Below are 15,742 nucleotides of genomic sequence, written 5' to 3'. Positions count from 1 at the left end.
CTAACTCATCAATGCCTTAACTCATCAATGCCACTAGGACTAGTGGCATTGATGAGTTAAACAGTCACATTTTTCCTACACGTATTATATTGAGAGAAAATAGTCAGTTGTAAACAAAGAACTCTATGTAACCCTTTCGTAAATGGACTGAAGTTGGCTCTACATATCTACTTTTATTGATTATGCTAACCGTTAGCATCTCTATGGGATTTCTCATATACATTAACCATAAGCTAACACATTAGTTTCTATTCTGTAACTTGAAATGCTAGTCTACATGATTGCTCTTAAACAAAACACCGAAGGAAATAACTGAGATGTACTCTGTTGGTCTGCATAGTTTTACAGTGAATCCTAAGTAAAGGTTTGAAAGGAACTTCAGCTTCAGACTTTCTCTTGGGAAGCTGTTAGACCATGCCATTGCCTCACACAAGTGGGGGCAGAATTGGAAATTTGTCATAAATCATGATTATCTCATAATTACGAGATAATTATCTCGTAATTATGAGATAATTATCTCGTAATTATGAGATAATATGTCATAATTATGAGATACTATCTCGTAATTACGAGATAACCTGATTTTTTTTTTTGTGATGTGAATGCAATGCGCCACCGTAGGAGAGAGAATGACAGCGATTAACAAATTGCACTTGTTGCTGGTTACCAATAAATACTATATATTTTTGCAAACAACAAAAACAGAAAGGATGGAGACAGCAAAGCTAGAGATTGGGCAGGAACAAGGTCAATTGGTAGATATGCTTGTCAAAACGTTAGGAGCTGGATGTGGATGGATGAAGCACAAGAATGCTTTACTATGTTATTAAGCATGCACGCTGTTTAACGTTAGACGGTATACTAAAAGTAAGCCAAAGGTAAATGTAGCCTTTTTAGGGCTGTGTAAAGTTGACCAAATTACTGTAATATAGGCTGTTATGCGTGAATAAAGTAGGCTACTTTGTTGCTACAACTGCAACCCTTCCGATGTTAATGGGGGCGAATGTTGACGTGTTCCCCAGGGGTCGATCTTGGGGCCACTATCATTCAACCTCTAGAGTGGCCCCAAGATCGACCCCTGGGGAACACCACAGGTCAAGGACGTTGGTGTTGAGGTACAGTTTCCGATGGCAACAAAAAAGTCTATATGCTCCCACTTGGACAAATCATCCAAAATAATTTGATTTCATATCATAGCTATGCAGATGACACACAAATTTACTTAGCTTTGTCACCAAATGACTATGGTCCTCTTAAATCTATGTGTATAGAACAAATCAACACCTGGATGTCTCAAAATTTTCTTCAGCTGAACAAAGAAAAAACTGAAGTAATTATATTTGGTAAAAAGGAGGAAAGACTTAGGGTTGCCAGTCTCCTTGACACAAAAGGGTTGAAGGCAAAGGATACTGTTAAAAATCTTGGTGTATTAATTGACAGTGATCTAAATTTCAACAGCCTCATGAAAGCGATAACTAAATCAGCTTTTTACCACCTCAAAAATATTGCCAAACTCAGAGGGCTGATGTCAAAACATGACTTAGAAAAACTCCAGCAGGGTTAATTACTGCAATGGACTGTTCACAGGCCTTCCTAAAAACACTATTAAACAGCTTCAGGTGATACAAAATGCAGCAGCTAGGATTCTAACAAAAACTAAAAGAACTGACCACATTACTCCAATTCTTAAGTCCTTGCACTGGCTTCTAGTAAGTCACAGAATTTACTTTAAACCACTATTGCTTGTTTATAAATCAGTAAATGGAGCAGGACCTAAATACCTGTCAGACATGCTTCAGCAGTACACACCTTCTCATCCTCTCAGGTCCCAGGTGAAAAACCTGCTAGTAAAACCTACTGTTAGAACTAAACATGGTGAAGCAGCTTTTAGCTGCTATGCGGCTCAGCTGTGGAACCAACTTTCGGATGACATCAAAAAGGCCCCAACTGTAGCCAGTTTTAAATCTAGACTTAAGACCAGATGCTTTCTGCTAACTGTGCCGAGTTACAAATTCTGATTCTGCCTTGATAATTATTCTAACTTGTCTTTTATTTCTTTTTTTTTACTACTTAGATAGATAGATAAGACTTTCACTACAAATTCACTTGTCACAACAGCCCAGTAGTATTTAAATAAAGAGTAGGAAAGTTGTATACAGTATGCCCAGCATACAAGCACACCAAAAAAATCACACAGTGATTGCAACACGCCTTAGGGTTTCACCAATACTTTGAGGCAGAGTGAACCAATATATATGGTGAATAAAAAAGCTTCACATCACATGTACAGTGGAAAATGCACATATTAATAATGAAGTTCAGACACTACATTAACAGTACAAATTTTCATAACAGTGGTGTTATACATTCTGATGGCAGATGGAATAAAAGACCTGCGGAAGCGCTCCTTCTTACATGATGGGTGTAGTAGTCTGTTACTAAAAGAACTGCTTTGCGCAGCCACTGTCCCATGGAGCGGATGAGAGGAATTGGCCATGATGGATGCCAATTTGTCCATCATCCTCCTCTCCCCAACCACCTCAACAGGCTCTAGTTGGCAGCCCAGGACAGAGCCGGCCCTTTTTACCAGCTTATTTATTCTCTTCCTGTCCCTCTCAGAAAACCCACTACCCCAACAGACTACAGTGTAAAAAATAGCTGACGCCACAACTGTGTCATAAAAAGTCCTTAATAATGACCTGCACACACCAAAAGACCTCAGTTTTCTCAGCAAGTGGAGACGACTTTGGCCCTTCTTGTACAGGGCATCTGTGTTTTGGGACCAGTCTAGTTTATTATTAAGGTGAACACCCAGGTATTTGTAGACTGATACCACCTCAATGTCTATTCCCTGGATGTTCACTGGTGCAACTGATAATGCCTTACGGCTGAAGTCAATCACCATCTCCTTTGTCTTACTGGTGTTTATCTGCAGATGGTTCTTTCCACACCATTCAACAAAACTGGTGATGACCCCCTTATACTCCAGATCATTCCCCTTCTTAACACAGCCAACAATAGCTGTGTCATCAGAAAATTTCTGGAGATGGCAGCTATCTGTGTCGTATTGGAAGTCTGAGGTATACAGGGAAAAGAGAAAGGGGGAGAGCACTGTGCCTTGTGGGGCCCCCGTGCTACAGACCACCACATCTGACTCACAGTCACGTAGCCTCACGTACTGTGGTCTGTTGGTGAGGTAGTTGATGATCCAAGCAGCAAGATGACAGTCGACTCCAGCTCCTTCTAGCCTCCCCTTCAGTAGTGCAGGTTGTATTGTGTTGAATGCACTGGAAAAGTCAAAGAACACGACTGTAACAGAGCCCCCAGTACCCTCCAGGTGAGAGAGAGAACGGTGGAGGAGAAAAAACTATTGCATCCTCCACACCGACCCCTGGTCGATATGGTACTTTTGCCTTTGTTTTTGCTTACTAATTATTCTTTATTTTTAAATGATTTTACCTTGTGTTTTATGTTTTCTTTTTATTATGATCTTTACCTTTTAACTATTTCTTAGACTATATTGCCCTTCTATGCTTTTATTTGTTATTATTGTTTGGTTTTGTTTATGTAAAACACATTGAATGACCTCTGTGTATGAAATGCGCTATATGAATAAACTTGACTTGACTTGACTTAACACAATGACTTAATTGCAGCCATATAAACAATATAACTTTTTCTTAACATTCCAAAAGAAAACGTCAGGTGGAAATAATGAATTTCAAGAGCTCAGCTACTGGCTCTGCAGATCTATAGATATTATTGGCTACTGTGGTAGAAAATGGCTCAAATGTTTTATTTTGGCCTACTGATAAAATGTACATAGTTTCTTCACCTCGTGACGGATACTTATGAGCAGTGTTTTCATTTAGATAGATAGATAGATAGATAGATAGATAGTTTATTGATCCCCAGGGGAAATTCAAGGTCTCAGCAGCATACATACAACACAAACACATTCTTTAACAGCAGAAAGAGTAATTAAAGTATATAATATAAAAACACAACTAAGCAGTAAGGACAGTAGAAGATAAAGAATATGCTAAATATACTAAAATACAAATTATACCAACACTACAATATGTAAAAATATACTAAAATACAAATTACAAAGATACAAATTATACTAACACTTAATCTAAATAAATTCTAAAAACAGTATCCACATAGTGGTGATTAATAAATCAGAGGCGCTTGCAATGACTGAGGCAGGGACTGAGCCTGTGATTCTCTGTGCATAGAAACACATGCTAAGAGTTATATCTTGCCTTTAAGGAAAATCTTTGAACTGACGTCTACTTGTATACAGTACACTTGCTTGCAGTGTGGTCCAGTATAGTTGGAGTGACAGCAGGTGATTATGTGTCAGTTGAAGATAAAACGTTGGGCTATTTTTGAAGATTTCACAGGAAACCAGTATCACATGTGGTTTACTGCGGTGTGCTGAGTCAACTTGTTATCCTCTACTTTTTATTTTCTACACAGCAGATGTAGTAGGTTTAGTAATATGAAGAATTTGTCTGCACTTGAGATTATGACTGCCTTCCAATCATTAGCACTGAATAGTCCATTAACAATTATGTGTATTCATGTAGGTATTCCAAGAAATAATTAGATACTAATGTGAAAGATGTTACATAAAACCATAACACAGTGGTCTTTTGCTTTCACAGTGTAACCTCTGTCAATACCATAATATTTTATTCACCTGAGCATCTTTTGATATGCAAATAAAAGTCCCTCATTAATTATGAATCTGTCATTCAACCTATTTAATCATTAATGCTTACCGGTAAAAACGAATTCCAGAACCTCAAAACCAGATTTCCACCACTTGATTGAATGACATTCTGATTTAATATATATTCCTGTGCTGTTTTAATGATTTTTTCCAGGCTGAAATCTATAACTTCATCTTGAAATTGGAGCTGCAGAAGCAGCAGAGCGATAGTTTGGTGTAGACGCCACTAGAGGGCCATGGGACCTTGTGCTAACACATACATTTACTACAGAGGTTGCTTTCCAGTCTGACAAGGAAAATAATAACACACATGGTTGGGTGCTGAAGATGATATGGAGGATGATCAAAGATATCTATAACAGAAAGCATCAGCATATGGTACAGTAACCACAGTAGGGTAAATGTGGCATTAAAGAATCAAATTTACATTTACATTAAACACATCAAGCAAAAGACCTATGTGAAATATTTGTGGGTGTAACTGGAGAAACATGATGTGATTTTCTATCAGTATGTTTTACGAGTGTCTGTACCCATGGTATGTGTACCAACTTCGGTTGGGGGTTACCCTGTGATGCGGTGTCCTGTCCAGGGGGAAGACTACTTTCATCTACAGCACTACAGAAACCGCCTAAAAACACCAGCCCTATTAGCCTCTATCATAGCTAGAGAATAGCGTCTCTTAATAACTTTTACAGATATTATCACAATAATTCACAATCATACAGTCTGCTCATTTTAAAACTATTAAAATAATAAAGGGCACCAAAACCCAAATAAAATCGAACTACATCATTGAATTACATTATGAACATCACAGAACCATGTATTTTAACATGTGTGACATGCACACTGAAAAAAAAAATTCTGATGACTTTCAAATCCATGAGAAACTCACAGATGACAAATACCTAATCTCTAGATGTCAAGGTTCGATGATAAAGATATCCATAGACATAGTAAAAAATAATGTACATACATGCATTTTCAAGGACTTGCATGCAGCTTTGAGAGCTATAAAAGCAGATCCTAGCCAGCTGCAGTTCACTCATCTACTTCTGAAGGTAACGTGCATTCTACTTACAGTGTCTGCCATATGCATGTGTCAATAGAACGTTAGTAGTTCAATTTTGAAACTGGAATATTTCAGATATTCAAGTTATTCCTGTTTGCAATTTTCTGTTGTTTTTTGTGGTCATATTATTCATTGCCCAAGTAATACTCATGTTTTAAACTACCATGTGGTGTTTCCCCAGGTGTTTTAAACTAACATGTGGTGTTTCCCCAGGTGTTTGGTTGTCATGGCCGTGTTCAAGTTCACCGTGGGTCTGCTGGCCATGCTGCTGGTTGCCTTTGCCTGGGCTGAGGAGGTGGAGGTGAGAAATAAGCAAACTAACTTCTTACAGTTTTACAATATAACACATTCAATCTTTCATCTCCTCATATAGCTTCGTGGAAACACATTATCATTTTACTATTGAGAAGAGATCAAAGATTTCACAAGATTTTACATTAGCAAAATGCATTTTAGAACATCAAATGAAACAAAAGACTGATATGTAGGCTTTAATTATTCTATTTCCTTTCTCTTTTTGCATGGTCCACCTGCATTCACCTCCTTTAGACTGGTAAGAATCATCATATGAATGCATCTATTTCAGAGTTTTTGTGATGTGTAAAGCTCCATGATATGATGTATAATTTCCCCTGTTCCCATCCACCCAGATGAGATTGTGGAGGACACCAATGCTGAGCTGTCTGTGTCTGAGCTGCTGGAGAGAGCCAACAGGGACCGCAGTACGTCTGCCGTTAGACACACGTTCACGCATCAGCTGTCTTACTGCATGGCTTACATTACATTCATTGACAACAACAATGTAAACATCTTCACATATAATGAAGAAATAATTGTGTTAGGAGATTGCTTGAGGAGAGAATACACAATGGTGGGACACCATTTCAAAGTGTTTACATTGAATTTGAACAACAATATAACTTTAGCTCATTATCTTACTTTTAAACACCAACAATTAGGCCACAGAGAGCCAGACATCAGGATTTAAAGAGTGTGTTTTTATAACCGTCAGTGAACATGTATTGAAGATCTATTTTTAATCTTCAGCCTGACAATATTGATTGTCTGTAACAACAGTGGTCACTGCTGCTGTCTCCCTCCTACAGCTCCTGACTTTGACGAGCCTGAGCTGATGGGAGACATCGCCATCGACTCTGCTGATGAGAGGAACGCTGACCCCTGCACCTCCCGCGGCTGCATGTGGCAAAAGTCCAGTGACGGCAAGGTCTACGTGCCCTACGTCATTCAGAACCACTACTGTGAGTTCTTTGTCTCTTCCCTGTTGGCTAGTAGCCTGACGAGCCAGACCCACATTAAAATGTAGGGTCTGGGCACTCACCGCTCGCAGTGCTCAGTCCGAGGGGCGGGATAATCGGTTGTCTTTCAAATTCCCTCTGCACGCAATAGGACAGCGCTGCGTTTTCCCACCAGCGGAGCTAGTTGGCTAGTTCAACCTTTTGCCAACTTAAAACAAGCTTAACTCGTGTCACACTGTTGGCCAACAGCAACATCCATCTTCTTTGTTTTCAAGTAGCAGGGAATTCAAGCCAAACCGTTGCAACTCTGCCATCAATCATTATGTTAAGCCCGCCTAACGACTCTATACACGATTTGATTGGCCTGATAGAAGTTTAATTTTTCGAACTCACAAGCCAACGGAGAGTTGCTAGACTAGCCCTGGAAGCAAATGTAATTTGCTGCCACTAGGGTGCATCTAGATTTCTAGGCTAGTTGGCTAGGTATACTCGGTGTGGTAGCTTACAGCATTTTCCCTTTTGGTTTAAGATTAATTAAATACTGTTAAATGGCCTTTCCATCAGAATTAAGGCTATTCAGTCTTGCTAGTGAATATTGAATATTTTGTTGATTTTTTTCAGCTTCCCGCGAGCTGTCCATCATCCAGCGTGGTCTGGACTCCTTCTCCTCCATGTCCTGCATCCGCTTCAAGCGCCGCAGCAACGAGAGGGACTACCTCAGCATTGAGTCTCGCAATGGGTATAAACCACAAATCACTACTCCACATATTATACACCGGAATATTCCATAGAAATTCCATCTGAAAAGGAGTATTTTCATCATTAACAGCTAATTTTAATGTCAATTTCTTCAACCTCGTCTTGCAACCTCATCTTTGCCTTCCCACGTTACTCCTACATTTACTGTCGTGCAAGCTCTGAAGTTTGTAAGACTCTCTTTCTCTATGAGTGTGACCCTGTTGTTGTTGACCTCTGCCCTCTAGATGCTACTCTTACATTGGTCGTACTGGTAACGCTCAGACCGTGTCCCTGAGCCGCTCCGGCTGCCTGTACCACAACACCGTCCAGCACGAGCTGCTCCACGCTCTGGGCTTCAACCACGAGCAGACCCGCAGTGACCGTGACAACCACATCCGCGTTGTCTGGGAGAACATCATCGATAGTAGGATGATGAGACTTGAACCTTTCAAGCAAAGATTCTAGATATTTTAGTGTATATGATTATCATGCTCATGCTATCATGCTCAACAGACAACAACTCTTTGAAAAGAATCAATCATATGCGATAACATTTACAAGTAAAAACTGTTTGTTTCTATCACACAGACATGAAGCACAACTTCAACAAGGTCAACACCCTGAACCAGGGAACTCCCTATGACTACAACTCTGTTATGCAGTACCACAAGTCAGTAACACAAAGCATACTAATCTACTCTCACAACTAATTTACACTGATTCATGAATAGTAGACTGAAACATATGCTTGTTGCCTCCAGGACCGCCTTCTCCAAGAACAACCGCCCCACCATGGTGCCCATTCCCAACAGCAACGTTGCGATTGGCCAGGCCACCCAGATGAGCCAGAACGACATCAACAGGCTCAACAGGCTGTACAAGTGCTGTGAGTAGCTTTCCGTCAGCACTGAAATTGAATCTAAGGTTTAAACCTAACCCTAGGTAATGACATGTATTACTTAACTGTGCAGTAGACTATTGATGGGGTGTTCTAAAACCCATTCTATGTCTTTTTTTCTCATCCAAACAGAGGTTTACCAACACTGATCAGGACAACAGCCAGGTGTTCTGAAGGATGACTGAGGGAGATATCCAGATGTTTACATTTCTGGAACTTTAATCTCATCTGATTTGATAGCAATGCTTTGCTACACAGCAATTCAAAATGTACTCCCTCAATAAAACATCAGAATTGAGTGCAAAATCAAAGCCTTTGGTTTGTTGTAATTTTTTCCCTTGTGATCTTGTGATCTCACATGAAGAACTAAATATTTATGTATGAACATGTGAAGTGTTACATTTCTCTCAGTTTGCTCTGAATATTTGGTCTTGAGTTTGTACAACAGACAATCTAATCAAGAGTGTTCATTTATGTCTGCATCCTCATTACATTGCAATCTGTCTTTGATTAAAACAAACAGGTTGCAAAACAAACACACATGGAATAATGGCTATAAAGTTCAGAAAAATGCAGATACAGTTTCATTTTCTTATTCTCTGATTTTCAACAAATGAGTTCCTTAGAAACTTTGCTGAATTAACAAGTTTACTAAACTTTTGAATTAATCTGGACACTTCCAATGACCTACAAAAACTTTAAAGAACCCTTGATAGTTGGAAAGTAATTAAAAACATTTTCAAAAATTATTTTAAAAAGCATTGTCTTAAATATACAGTTAACTATGGTACATATTTCAAGTGTTTACACACATAAAACAAAACATAGGCTATCTCCTTTGTGGGATCTCTCTGCATGATTTTATTTGAGGCTGCACATCCCAGTGGCAATGAGAGGTAGGCAGCACAACCACGCTGGCATTAATTAACATACACAGGTGTGGGGATATATTTAGAAGTCTCCAGGACAATGTCATCTCATTAATCACAACTCCCAAATCACACACACCCATGGACATGTGCTTCTCTGCTCTGGACATATTTGGACATCTCTCTCATTATACAACATTTTCCTGATATTGTAAAAGACATCACAATATGGGATCACAGAATCTTTGGATAACAGAATGTGATTCAGTGAACACTATGTCTCATGAACAGTGTTGTAAGTATTGACATAACACTCCCATATCAACAGAATGACACAGATTTAAATCAATATACAGCAATACTCCTATATCCAGAATACAACCTTCTGTATCACCAGAGTGATTGCAGAGATTGTAATACCCAACTGCCTTTTAAAACTAAAGGCATGGAACTGGAATAGTCTTTTTCCATCTTGGACTTCAACTGTCATCTGAAAGCCAAGAAATGTCTTCTATTCATTTGTTATTAACCCATAACTCATCTATTATTAACAAACCTTCCTTCATTCGGCTCACATCACTCACAGGGTATCTGTTGGCACACCTTATTTCACTGTAACCCTCCTTCTGCTCTGAATAAGAGATGAAAATGTAAGGAAGAAAAAATAAAAAGGATCAAACGGTGACATCCACAGCTGATCTCACTGGAGAGGAGGGAGCATTCTGCACTCGTGCTCCCTTGATTGATACAGCCCATTTCATTGTGCTCTGTTCTGCATAATGACAATAAACTGAATTGAATTGAATTGAATTGAATTGAATTGAATTGAATTGAATTGAATTGAATTGAGCAAGGACCATGATAGCTTGTCATGTAAAATATTGAGTTTATTCATTATTTTTCTTATTGTTGATAAACACTCATCTTTCGGAAACTCTGGCCTCATGATTGAGATATTGGACAGTATACTTACTTTTCTTACAGGTAGCTAAGCTTATCTTCAAGACAATTTCACCCAAATCGACTTTAGTGAGGCTTCACAGGTTTAATGTTATCAGTAGCTGTCATCTCTGTCAAGAAAGAATGGTTGGAAGCTTACTTCACCTTGTCACACTCAATTTAACCCATGTATGGTGCTGTGGGAACCGTTTTCAATGTTTGCTAAAAGAAAAATTATCCTATTTATTATTTCTTCAAACTCAGACTCATTGGCCTTGGCTCATATTTTGTGAAGAACATGAAAAAATAACTTATTTTCAATGACTACACATGGTACAGTACACATAACTATTATATATGTGGTGTTCGGGTCTACTGGATCCGAGTGTAATAATTGTAGGTGCTATGTACCTTAACTGTGCCCTCCTCATGGGCCTGCTGTGTGTGTGTCTGTGTGTCTGAGTGTAGGTGTCTGTGTGGGGGAATGTTGTCTTTCTACACCTGCTATTCCCACACAAAGTAACAAAATTGTTACATTTAAAGCACTTGCACCTGTTCTGATTAAGTTCTAAGAAATACAGTAAGCATGATCAAAAATCTTGTTTCTATTGTTTTACCTTGTTTATAATTTAATTTCCTCATTTTCTCACAAAAAAAGAGTCATTCATATGATCATAAATTTGATCTCACTGGGGTAAATGGCAAATATGAACCATACATTTAAATATTTCTATAGAGAGATTTCTAGAGCACATTTCCATGACAGAATAAGCATGGTATTGATGCAAAGATGAAAACAAATATAAATATAAGAAATACAAATTAAATTAATTTATTTTATGAAATATTTTCAAAGAATGTTGGTGAGCCACTGTCAAATTAATTCCATACTGAGGGACTTACAACTGAGCCTCTGTGGTAAACTTATGGTAAACTTATGGTAAGTCAAGGAATTTGGGAAAGGAACACCTGATGTTCCTTGGCAAGGCTGTGCACATATTTATACATGATAATACTAGGACATGTGATAATTTGTTACAGTTCATGTTAAAGTGACAGTCGACAGATTTGGGTAAAAGCAGGAGTTCCTGTTTGTTCAGATAAAAAAGTGCCCTTGCAAGCACATTGCTTGGAACTATTTGGCCATATTTGGGAAGAGTTATCAGCGCATGTGCAGGGAAACAGGGTATAAAACACGGCAGTTTTCACCTGGTCAATTAGTCACTACATTTCTGACACTTCAGAGGTAAGTCACTAATATGTAAGCACAATTCTACAATCTGCTGTAGACATGTACAACTGTTTTAGAGCCTTTGTATGAAACAAGGTGCTTATTTTTAACAACTTCAGAGGAGCATCATTAGTGATACAGTACCTTGGCACGAGGCTATGGAGCTAAATTTGTCTCAATAATATTTGTATATGCGCAGAGGGGGATCCACAAATATTTCTTGATTTGCATGTGTGTTTTGATATCTACAAATAAAAAAATCATATTTGTAACTCGTATATTGATTTTTACAAATATAGATGTGCATTTGTAAATTAAATGCCATTTGTAAAACCAAAAATTTCATTTGTGAAATGTGATTCTGCATTTGTGGATCACTAGCACACGCATTCTTCGCTTTCCAAAGTTACGTGTTTTTAAGACGTTCTTCGCATGAAAGTCACACAAATCCACACGTAAAAAAATCATATTTGTAACTTGTAAATTGGTTTTCACAATTGTAGATGTGCATTTGTAAATGAAATGGCATTTGTAAAACAGAAAATTGCCTTTGTGAAATCTAATTTTGCATTTTCATCCTAATGGGGAGAGAGAGAGACCCACAGTGACTGTTTGAGGTCTAACTGTAGGGTAAAAATCCACCGCTCTACACTCAGGACAAAACTACCACTGATACGCTAGGCTTTAGTGTATTGACTATTCCTTGTCATGTATAGTAAATGTAAATCAGGTTTATAGGCCAATTATATTTATATGCGTATAGAAGGAATTTGGTCTCTGCATTTATCATACTAACCCGGAGCAGTGAGCAGCCCTGAGTGAAGTGAGGGGTTAGGTGCCTTGCTTAAGGGCACTTCAGCTGTGGATGTGGGCATGGGAGAGCAGTGCTCAACCACATCTCCAGCCCACATTTTCCCTACTGTTCGGGGATCGAACCAGCAATCCTTTGGTTTCAAGCCTGAAGCCCTAACCAGTAGGCCACAACTGCCCTACATAGTATAGGCTATATGTCTGTTTTTAAAATTCACACAGGTTGTCATGGCCGTGTTCAAGTTCGCTGTGGGTCTGCTGGCCATGCTGCTGGTCTCTGCCTGGGCTGAGGAGGTCGAGGTGAGGGTCACTATGGTAACAGGCTAAACTATACACAAACAGAACAATATGACACTGTGCATAAAAGGAGTATAAGGTACTATGAGATGCAAGATTGATTTCATTTTTGAATTATAAAAAAATAATGTGTTCTAACATCTCATATCATTCCTTCTCTTCTCAAAAATGCCTCACATATCCTGCCATCTTTTACAGACAGGTGAGAAAAAAACATTCAACTCATTGTGGTAAATGATACGTCAATGACTCAATTCCAAAAAGGGATACCAACTTAATTAAAATGTTATCTTTTGACATGTGCTTCATAATCAAATCCCTTCCTGTTAATTAAAAGAACCATCCCAGTCTGAAATGAAATGACCCTAAATGGCTGAGGCTGATGGCGTTCTATTTCTCTCTGGCTCCCCAGAGAATGCTGTGGAGGACACCACTGCTGAGCTGTCTGTCTCCGAGCTGCTGGACAGAGCCAACCGGGACCTGAGTATGGGCATCCCACCTCAATATATCAAATCAGCTGATGTTGAAATTACATCCAAGTTATTATGGTGTATTAATACAGTGCATGGATGTTATTTATCATTGTCTTAATTATCCTGCATCATATGTTCTTGTTACAGACGAATGCAATTAAAATATAATTTGTCTTTTAAACAACATAATCTTGTCGTTTTATCAAGCATATTATTTTGTAAGTGCTTTAATATAGCTAGGACCGGTCTATAATAAAGGACTCTTCTATCCCCTCCTACAGCTCCTGACTTCGACGAGCCTGAGCTGATGGGAGACATCGCCATCCTCAACGAGGCGGAGAGGAATGCTGACCCCTGCACCTCCCGCGACTGCCTGTGGCAAAAGTCCAGTGACGGCAAGGTCTACGTGCCCTACGTCATTCAGAACCACTACTGTGAGTCCATTTTTCCCTTCAAAACCTCAAAGATTGAGTAGTCTCCATTCTCAGTGAGAATATTTCCCTTTTCCAGCTGCCACTGGGCAGCATCATTTTTAAAATGTGCAGCTGAAGTCTTCTTGAATACTGCTAGTGACACCGTGAATGACAACATTATCACAATCTGGTGATGAGTTTTTTTCCCCCACAAGGTGCATCTTGGCAGACACTCAGATGAGTTGCTACACTGTCACTCTCTAAGAAGAGCAGAGCAGCCAAATAAGGCAATGTTTAATTTTCACTCCCCAACAGCCTCCCGCGAGCTGTCCATCATCCAGCGTGGTCTGGACTCCTTCGCCTCCTCCTCCTGCATCCGCTTCAAGCGCCGCAGCAACGAGAGGGACTACCTCAGCATTGAGTCTCGCAGTGGGTGAGTTACCCCACACAACACCATTCAAATGCTGCTCACAGAGGACTATAGCCAACAGTTTAGGACTGGCAGTGGTATTGCTCTCATCATCACAACCTGAAATCAGATCAGAAGTGGAGCATTAAATGGAACATTAAAAAAAAAAAACAATTATATCACATTTATATCACAATTATATAAAGCTGGTTTTATTCTGTAAGGTTCTCTTTCCCCTGTAATAACCCACCTGTTGTTGTTGACCTACTGTATGACCTCTAGATGCTACTCTTACGTTGGTCGTACTGGTAACGCTCAGACCGTGTCCCTGAGCCGCTCCGGCTGCCTGTACCACAGCACCGTCCAGCACGAGCTGCTCCACGCTCTGGGCTTCAACCACGAGCAGACCCGCAACGACCGTGACAACCACATCCGCGTCTACTGGGAGAACATCATCGATGGTACTGTAGGATGATGAATACCAATACCACAACAAAGACTATACAGTTTTCTCAGGGAGGATTCATATTCTGGAGAAGCAGTATGTATTTATAAAGCATTCTTGGTTCTATGCAATTTCTTCTCTAGACATGAAATACAACTTCAACAAGATCAACACCCTCAACCAGGGAACTCCCTATGACTACAACTCTGTTATGCAGTATGAGAGGTAAGTGACATTGCTCTAACTAACTAATTACTTTAGTTCACTTTAAAACAAATAATTTGATGTATACCTAAAATGGAAGGTAATTCTTCTCATGTCATATATTTAGTGAGGTGAATATCATCGCTATAAATGCTAAACAGTGTGTGCAGCTAAAAGATCCACAACACATTGCTTTTAGGCCTTCAATTGTTTTCTAAATTATGCTAAGCAAATACATACTTAATAATAATAATTATGCTAAGCAAATACATACTTAATAATAATAATTATGCTAAGCAAATACATACTTAATAATAAGTTGTTATTTGTTGGAAAGTGTCCAAACTGAACTGAACTGAACGTCAACAATGTTCGTCAACAAACAAACAAACAACACACAAACAAACAACAAACAATTCTCTTCATGTCCTCCAGGTACGCCTTCTCCAAGAACAACCGCCCCACCATGGAGCCCATTCCCAACAGCAACGTTGCTCTTGGCAAGGCCACCCAGATGAGCCAGAACGACATCACTAGGCTCAACAGGCTGTACAAGTGCTGTGAGTAGCTTGAGATTATGTTTGTGTTATAGCAATAGACGCTGCAAGTAATGTGTTTATAAACATGCTATACAGTACTATCAGCTATTTCAATTTCAGTGTAAGCAATAGTTTGGGTGAAGTCACTTTTCTTAATATGTCATTCTTCTCCACAGAAACTGAGGCAACATGACCAGACCTGACATCCGCTCCATCAACGACAACTTTTGGAGTAAATTACCAACAATAAATGTAATGTAGCGCAATCATAATGCCTTTTGCTCTTCTTTTCTCTAATTTACTAAAGGGCATTTGTGCATTTGTTGAAATTATTTGAAAGAGTTGAATTAATGTAAGGATTCAGCAGTCTATTAGGGTAGACAGAAAATACAATGCATGAATCCA

At 39.1% G+C, this 15,742-nt stretch overlaps 2 protein-coding genes across 4 annotated transcripts; both read left to right on the top strand.

Moving 5' to 3' along the window:
• Positions 1-6,042: 6,042 nt before the first annotated feature.
• On the top strand, positions 6,043-8,704 carry LOC143125340 (high choriolytic enzyme 1-like). 2 transcript variants are annotated; one of them, XM_076286716.1, is made up of 7 exons: positions 6,043-6,111; positions 6,472-6,538; positions 6,923-7,075; positions 7,694-7,811; positions 8,056-8,234; positions 8,399-8,480; positions 8,572-8,704. In XM_076286716.1, exons 1-7 carry the CDS (start codon positions 6,043-6,045, stop codon positions 8,702-8,704), a joined length of 801 nt encoding a protein of 266 aa, XP_076142831.1. The 2 variants fall into 2 exon arrangements, with proteins under 2 accessions (XP_076142831.1, XP_076142830.1); XM_076286715.1 differs by lacking the exon at positions 6,043-6,111.
• A 4,565-nt stretch (positions 8,705-13,269) lies between these two features.
• Positions 13,270-15,541, top strand: LOC143125342 (high choriolytic enzyme 1-like). Of its 2 annotated transcripts, XM_076286718.1 has the most exons (7): positions 13,270-13,338; positions 13,609-13,761; positions 14,056-14,173; positions 14,432-14,610; positions 14,738-14,819; positions 15,234-15,358; positions 15,514-15,541. In XM_076286718.1, coding segments are annotated over exons 2-7 (633 nt in total). In that variant the 5' UTR covers positions 13,270-13,338; positions 13,609-13,634; the 3' UTR covers positions 15,516-15,541. The 2 variants fall into 2 exon arrangements, with proteins under 2 accessions (XP_076142833.1, XP_076142832.1); XM_076286717.1 differs by lacking the exon at positions 15,514-15,541 and having other exon boundaries at positions 15,234-15,366.
• Positions 15,542-15,742: the final 201 nt, after the last annotated feature.

The sequence above is a fragment of the Alosa pseudoharengus genome, unplaced genomic scaffold (genome assembly GCF_046254945.1).
Source record: "Alosa pseudoharengus isolate Yale_2024_CS ecotype anadromous, Long Island Sound unplaced genomic scaffold, YU_APseudo_1.1 YU_APseudo_1.1_scf_16, whole genome shotgun sequence".
Classification (NCBI taxonomy): domain Eukaryota; kingdom Metazoa; phylum Chordata; class Actinopteri; order Clupeiformes; family Clupeidae; genus Alosa; species Alosa pseudoharengus.
The sequence above is the reverse complement of the archived record's forward strand: the minus strand, read 5'-3'. Positions and strand labels throughout refer to the sequence as shown.

Excerpts from the sequence above, each read along its gene's own strand:
- LOC143125340 (XM_076286716.1), top strand. The coding sequence starts at position 6,043 with ATGGCCGTGTTCAAGTTCACCGTGGGTCTGCTGGCCATGCTGCTGGTT. Across the intron at positions 6,112-6,471 it reads CCTTTGCCTGGGCTGAGGAG|ATTGTGGAGGACACCAATGC; the intron begins GTGGAGGTGAGA and ends CACCCAGATGAG. Across the intron at positions 7,076-7,693 it reads CGTCATTCAGAACCACTACT|CTTCCCGCGAGCTGTCCATC; the intron begins GTGAGTTCTTTG and ends GATTTTTTTCAG.
- LOC143125342 (XM_076286717.1), top strand. The coding sequence starts at position 13,635 with ATGGGAGACATCGCCATCCTCAACGAGGCGGAGAGGAATGCTGACCCC. Across the intron at positions 13,762-14,055 it reads CGTCATTCAGAACCACTACT|CCTCCCGCGAGCTGTCCATC; the intron begins GTGAGTCCATTT and ends ACTCCCCAACAG. Across the intron at positions 14,820-15,233 it reads TCTGTTATGCAGTATGAGAG|GTACGCCTTCTCCAAGAACA; the intron begins GTAAGTGACATT and ends CATGTCCTCCAG.